The 7126-nt window shown below is 48.7% G+C and overlaps 1 protein-coding gene across 1 annotated transcript; it reads right to left on the reverse strand.

Annotated features, from left to right (window-relative positions):
* Window positions 1-1749: 1749 nt before the first annotated feature.
* PHOX2B (paired like homeobox 2B) lies at window positions 1750-6640 on the reverse strand. The gene is made up of 3 exons (XM_017854313.1): window positions 6040-6640; window positions 5014-5201; window positions 1750-3987 (listed from the first exon to the last, which is right to left on the reverse strand). The coding sequence occupies exons 1-3, from the start codon at window positions 6278-6280 to the stop codon at window positions 3607-3609; spliced, it is 810 nt and encodes a 269-aa protein (XP_017709802.1). The 5' UTR covers window positions 6281-6640; the 3' UTR covers window positions 1750-3606.
* Window positions 6641-7126: the final 486 nt, after the last annotated feature.

The raw sequence follows: 7126 nt of genomic DNA on the forward strand, positions 1-7126 counted from the left end.
TTAAACTAGCACAATTAGTGGCACTCTTTATAAACAATGTTATCTTGGAGACTTTACTGAAGGGCATTTAGAGACAGAATGTTTAAGGAATATTTAAAAGCCTTTTATTTTATTCTTTTTTTTTTTTTCAGATAGGGTCTCTCTCTGTCACCTAGGCTGGAGTGCAGTGGCGTGATCATAGCTCATTGCCACCTCAGCTCCTGGGCTCAAGCAATCAACCCACCTTAGCCTCCCAAGTAGCTAAGACCACAGGCGTGTGCCACCACACTTGGCTAATTTTTCTTTTCTTTCTTTTTTTTGAGAAGAGATCTTCACATTTTGCTTAGGTGGGTTTCCAACTCTTGCCTTCAAGCGATCCTTCTGCCTTGGCATCCCAAAGGATTGGGATTACAGGCATGAGCCACCACACCTGGCCCTAAAAGCCTTCTAGAAAGATGGTTCAAAGTTTGATATGATGCAAATATCTGAGATTTCTGAATGAACCTGCCTGATCAAATGCAAGCCACATTTGGATGCTTGTGGCAAGAAGCCCTGATAAATTTAAACCAGATCAACTGCTAATCCTTAAACCAGAGGAGGCAAACTGTGGCCTCCCTTCAAATGAGGGAAACTGAATTATGTGTTGATTATGCCCAGTCAGAGAGGTACGAAGGTAAGTACCAGAAGTTTACACAGGGCTTCTGATTGGAGAAAGTGGCCCAGTCAAAGGGTCCAAGGAAGAGGCAGGATTCCATTTTGGGGCTGTAGTGAGGACCCCTTCCCTCCAAAAGAGATCATTAAAGCTGCCAGAATTCTTCACCTCACCTGTTCCCAGGGTAGTCCCAGTTCTGGAATTTTCTGGTTTGCGTTTCTTACAGGGTAGTTTAGTGGTTCTCATAACCTCTAGAACTTAAAGCACATTGCTGGACCCCACCCCCAGAGTTTCTGATTCAGTAGGTCCAACGTGGGTCCCAAGAATTTCTGTCTAGCAAATTCCCAGGTGATGCTGATGCTGCTGGTACAGGAACCACACTTTCAGAACTATTAGTATAGTTAAATGTCACAGGCTCTGGAATGAAATTTTCTCGTTTCAAAGGCTGGCCCCATCACTCATAAATCAGGGGTGTTTCAGCAGGTTAAGTCTCTGTTGCCTCCATTCCCTCACCTATTTAAAAGAAAACAGAGGATAGGAATTGTACCTGCTTCATGGTCTTGTTTTGAAGGATAGATGAGAAAATGCATGGAAGGCACACCCTGTTCCATATAGCACCTGATCACCTGCACACACGGAGCTTGTCGGGTGTCCTGGGGTGTCAGCAGTCTGCAGGGTTTGGGGGAGCTGGACAGCCCAGACCTTGCTGGACATCACTGGTCTTGAAAGCACCTGCATGCAGAATCCACTGTCATTTTAAGTCCACCTCAAAGACCTGAATTCAAATCCTGCCTTGACTGCCACTTAGTCCACATATCTGCAGCCAGATGTGAACAATTTTATCAATCCCTGGTGTGCTTCTGGGGGACAGAAAAGCATGGACAAGAATCCTCCCTGCTCTCTGAAGCACTAAATTTTATATTTGGCTGAATTTGGCTGCATGGGTTTAGATGTCACAGACCACCTGGATGTCCAGAGCCAAGTGGGATACTTGCTATTTTTAGTACAATTTCCTTTATCTTCCCTTATCCCTTTAAAATAAAACTTAAAAAAATTACCAACCCAAAAAATAATGAATCAAGAAAAGAATAATTCAATTGCTAAACTTGCTTTTGTTTTATTATCAACAATCAAGTTAATGGTACACTCTTGGAAAACTATATGCACATGTAGAAATATTTCCCTTTTAAATAGAAGCATTCATTATAACACATATAAATAAATTCAAAAATCTGAAACATAACTTATGACAATTATGTTCACAAACATAGTCCAACAGGAAAAAAAAAGAAATCAGACAGACATGCACCTGATAACAAAAATATATACCATTGTCTGAACTGTGGCCTCTCTAAACACAAAAGATTGAACCCGTGAGAACCTTATTACACCATAAAGACACGCCATAGAGACTACAAGAAGAGAAAAACATTATACGGTCACGTAGAGGAGACGGTCTGTACTGATATTAACACGATACAATTGAGTCACAGAACACAGTTGTAGAAAGACACCGAAAAAGTTAAAGCCTCAACATTCAACTAATATCTAGAGTTTGTGCCTTTTAAAATAAAAACAAAAAAAAAAAATCAAAACAGAGATGTCTAAACTGCGCGAAGAATGGAACCCTCAATATACAGTCCATCCACCATACAGGATGTGAGTCCAGTTCGGATCATTCCAACAGAAATACAAACCGAGATACTTCTGCAAACGTGTGTGTGTGCCTTTTCCTTGCTCGGTAGATTTCTCTGCAGCCAGTTATGTGGACTGCAATTGACTCCAATCCAAAGCAGTGCCAAAAAGTTCAGTAAAAGCTGGTGGAAGAAGAAAATGCCAACGGGGCGGGAGCGAGGGGAAAAAAGAGTTGCGAAACATGAGACACATTTTGCAGAGTTTGTAGATGAAAAGGCATCTCATGGATAGGGCATCTTTCAGGGCCCAACGGCTGCAAAGATTCGGGGTTGGGAGTTGCAACTGTGTGGGGTTCCGATGCCCTAATGGCGGGATGGTGTTCAGCGAGGTGGGACAGGCAAGGGGGAGCGAGAAAGTCATTCTGGCCACCGGGAGAGTCTGAGCGAGTCGTCACCGCAGTGACCCGAACCCAAGCACAGGATAGGAAGGGTGGGCTGGAAAGGCGTCCCTACTCTTCCCTGAAGAAGAGCCCCAAGAGAATCCGTGCTGTTAGGAGGGAGTGGATTTAGGGGTTCACAAGATCGAACCTTCAGCTCCAGCTGCAGCTTCTCCCCTAGCCCCTCTTTAATTTGTCTCTTTTTTTTTCTTATGTTTTTTAAACCTTTCTGGGTTGTTGGCTTTTTGTTTTTTAATGGTTTCTGTCTTCCAACTTTTTGTTTTATTTTACTTTTTTGTCTTTTTTTTTTTCCTAAACAAGTCACTGAGTTGGTTGCGGGCCCCCATCTCTTCCTGTCACCTGCTTGGGCCACAGTCACGCATTCCCCGAGACAGACACAAACTGACACGCAGACACAGCCCCCTGAGAGTGCCCCCGCGTCCAGGCCGCGCTGCTCACAACCCCCGGTCAGCAGGAGGAGCCCACGCCCCGATGCGCGGCCCCAGGCAGGTGCGAAGCCAGGGAAGTTTGTTTGTTTTGTTTTGTTTGGGGGTTGAGGAAGGGGGGTAGGAGTGGGGTTGAAATGAGGGCGACGCCTTTTTCCCTTTATTCTTAGCGCGATTACTTTAGGCCCTCGATGAAAAAGCCATGGCAGCAGCGACGACAATAGCCTTGGGCCTACCCGCTCGCCCACTCGCCCGCCCGGGCCCTGGCTCGCCCGCTGTCGCCGCCGCCGCCGCCGCCGCCGCCGCAGGATCCCAGATCAGAACATACTGCTCTTCACTAAGGCGGCTTTGGCAACCGTTGGGCGTCTTTGCGGAGCGAGAATTTAGGAACCGCTGGCGAAAAGGGCCCCAAGCGAATCCGGATGGAGGGTGATTGGGCCGGGCCGGGGAAGCCCAGCCTATGTCCAGGGCCCCCAGCCGCCAGCAGGCCTCCAGCTGCGCCGCTGCGCCGCGCCGCCGCTTGCCTGCTGCGGCCGCGCCGCCTGCTGCTGCCGCCCTTGCCGGGTTCGCCTCCGGGCCCCGGGCCCCGCCGCCCCTGGAGCTCCAGCCGGGCTGGGCCCGCCGCCGCCGCCTCCATTCGCCCCGCAGCTGGGGGTGGGGTTGGGATTGGGACCTGGGCCCCCAGTGCTGTCCGGGTCGGTGCTCTTGGCCTCTTTGCTCTCGTCGTCCCTGGAAGAGTCAGATTTTTTGCCCGAGGAGCCGTTCTTGGCCGCGGCCGCCGCGGCTGCCGCTGCGCGCTCCTGCTTGCGAAACTTGGCACGGCGGTTCTGGAACCACACCTGGCCCAAGACGGAAGGAGAGACGATGAAGCAGGGGAAGAAAGAAGAAAATGGGAAAGAAAAGCAACGGTTAGGGTGTCCCACGTTCTACTTCGGCTTGTTTTAACACCCTCCTCCCCATGATCCGTGGTCACCCCCGCGCGCACCCAGTCCACCAAGTCTACCGCTTCTTGCTGCTGTGCATATTCGGAGAAACTTTCTTAGGGGGAGTGAGCACGCCAAGAAAATGAAGGCTTGCGGCAGAGTTAAAAAAGCTACAGGTCCCAGAAAGACCCTGAAAGAGAAGGCCTTATTTTGGTGGACCTCTGTTCAGTCTGCTTCTTGAGCAAGCCCCGAGCTCGTCATTCACTCCTAAGCCTAAGTTCTAAAGTTAAACTCTAATTGGTAGAAGGAAAAGGGATTCTCTGGGTTTGCTCCGATGCGCATCCCCGGCCTTTGGGCCTGGAAGAGCATGCCATGGTGCGTACCGCTTCTCGGTCGGGGGCTCACCCAGAGAGGCGCTGTGGCCAACTCGTGAGCGCACCTGTGTCTAACTGTTTAGAGTAAGTTATGGTTCTTGACCTTCATGAAGTCACAGACCCTTTGCAAATCTGATGCAAGTCATAGTTTCTGGGAAAATGCACCTATATGCCATGGGGCCAGGTTAAAAGCACTTGAGTTAGGAGGCATTTGGGAAAAAAGAAACAAAAGAAGGAAAGACTTATAATACGGGAGCAAAGTCTGCACACCTTCCACCATAGGCACTTCCTGTCCCCGAAATTGCCTTGTTCATCCACGTCCCAAGGCCCCCCATGTCTCTGCTCGGGTGGGAAACACTTCGCAGCTGGAAATAAAACGCCAAGAGCGCGCGCTCTAAGCCTTTCTCGAACGCACAGCCACACCAAATCCACTGTTTCTGATCCGCCCTGGGGCTCTGGGTCTTTCTCACTCGAGGCTCCAGGACTTCGAATTTCACCAGCCGCCCCTCACCCCGACACCTCCCCGGACCAGTGCGGAGGAGCCGGGTCGGTTTCCAGGCGCGCGTACCTGGACTCGCGCCTCTGTGAGGTCGATCTTCAGGGCCAGCTCCTCCCGAGTGTAGATGTCGGGGTAGTGAGTCTCCGCGAAGACCCTTTCCAGCTCTTTGAGCTGCGCACTGGTGAAAGTTGTGCGGATGCGCCGCTGCTTGCGCTTCTCGTTGAGGCCGCCGTGGTCCGTGAAGAGTTTGTAAGGAACTAGATAGAGTATGACAGAGGAGATAGAAAGTGAGCGAATCAGCCGGCAGCGCGCCGGCCGTGGAGCTAGAATGTGGGGACTCCAAGGTCAGGTCATCCGGCAGCCGCTACCTACACCCGCGCGGAGAATCGCACAGAGAAGCTGCCGGAAGAAACCGAGCAAATTTGTTATCTACGGAAACCTGGACTCAAACTTCGGCCTTGGCGGAGTCGTTTCCGGCACAAGCGCCTTTGGGTGGATTGAAACAGCGCGATGTGACGGACTGGGGATAGTGCTTTCAGCAGGAAAAAACCAGAGAGGAAAAAAAAATCCAAAAACCTCATTAGGAATATCAGGGAACCAGGAAAGAAGTTACCAAACAGTCCCACTTTGGAAACTTTTCAATTCTCAGAAAGTTGACCCGGCTCAAAAGTTGGGAGAAAGTGCTGCAAAAAAATAATAATAAATTAAAGAAATAATCATAAAAATGACCAGCCAAAGAGGTGTGAGCCGCTGTCGGTTCTTAAAAAAAGAGACACTGCCAGTAATGAGCTTTACTCTTTGTTATTTAATTATTTTCTAAGCTTTACGTCTCATCGCAAAGTAAATAAATTATGCCTATCATTTTGGCAGCTTAAGATAATTTTGTTGGCGGTTCGGGTGTGACTAGGATAGTGTAACCCTGTAAGTGAATTACCCCTCCCTGCAATCGCTTCTAACGTGATAAATTCTTTCATTTGTGTAAGCAAATTTCGTTTGGTAAATACTAAACACATTTCCATTTTCAAATGCAATCAAGGCTTCCTATATACGGGCGGAAAGGCGGCTTCCTCCGCTGAGAAAGCTGAAGGTCCTTACCTGCGGCGTACGGACTGCTCTGGTGGTCCCTGAGGGTGCCCAGGCTGCAGGATCCCGGCGTGAGGGACGGGCAGCCGGACGTGGCCCCAAAAGTGGTCCTTATCGGGTTATACTGGAAGCCACTGGCCTGGCTGCAGGAACTGAAGTCAGCATAGGCTGAAGCCAGGCTCGAGGTGTCCATCCCAGCCATACAGGACTCGTAGGCAGAGGAATTGAGGTAAGAATATTCCATTTTATACATTGAAAAGGTTCTGGATGGCTCAGCCAAGTGGAAAAATGAAATAAAAGATGGATATGGAGAAGGTGGCTGGAGTGGGGAGATGTGCACAGCTCAACGCCTGCCTCCAAACTGGCCTCCTTACTACCAGCAGAGCCTAGTTTTATGAAAAAGCCTCCTATGAGATGCCTTGTCTGAGGTCTCTAGAGCATATAGTCCTCATAATAAACTTGGCTCTTTCCACTTGGACAATAGCAAAGCGGTTGGTCTTATTGCTGGCGCTTTTTACATGACAATAACTCATCCGTCTATTGGGCTGGCACTGGGGAACTGAGCTGTCCAACCTCCCTATCATTGATTCCTGCATCTCTAATTAGAATTTAATACCACACCATTACGCACCGAGCCCCTGATCCTCCCTTCTAACCAGCTCCCTGCCCTTTAATTCAATCACACTACTTGGAAATAATGAAAGTTGGGTGACGATTCTCCCTGATCCAATTTCCCCGAGCTTTTAAGCCTTTTTAACTGATCATATACCTTAGGCATAAATTGAGATAGTGTGTGTGTTTTCCCCCTTTTTCGTCCTCTTCTTTTTTTCCCCTCAGTTAGGGAGAAGAAACCTTGATGTCATAGAAAACCTGTTTTGTAAGAGTGTTACACGCTCAATTTAACAACAAGCCTACCCCCCGAAGTGCATGAAATGTTGTAAAGGACTGGGACATTGGCAAGACTCAGGCGCCCTGTAACATAGAGTAAGTGGGTCAAGGGGGTTTATGTGAACGATAAGCGGATTTCTTTAAAAATACACCTGGTAGAAGGGGTTAAAAAAGAGAGAGAGAGAGAGAAAGCATTTTATAAATTGCATTT

The sequence above is a fragment of the Rhinopithecus bieti genome, unplaced genomic scaffold, assembly GCF_001698545.2.
Source record: "Rhinopithecus bieti isolate Rb0 unplaced genomic scaffold, ASM169854v2 scaffold_2339, whole genome shotgun sequence".
Classification (NCBI taxonomy): Eukaryota; Metazoa; Chordata; class Mammalia; order Primates; family Cercopithecidae; genus Rhinopithecus; species Rhinopithecus bieti.

What these genes read in the sequence shown, in the direction of transcription:
- PHOX2B (XM_017854313.1), bottom strand. Translation starts at nt 6,280, where the DNA reads ATGTATAAAATGGAATATTCTTACCTCAATTCCTCTGCCTACGAGTCC. An exon ending in GAGCAGTCCGTACGCCGCAG is followed by an intron (nt 5,202 to 6,039) that starts GTAAGGACCTTC and finishes TACTCTATCTAG; the next exon opens with TTCCTTACAAACTCTTCACG. An exon ending in TCACAGAGGCGCGAGTCCAG is followed by an intron (nt 3,988 to 5,013) that starts GTACGCGCGCCT and finishes GTCTTGGGCCAG; the next exon opens with GTGTGGTTCCAGAACCGCCG.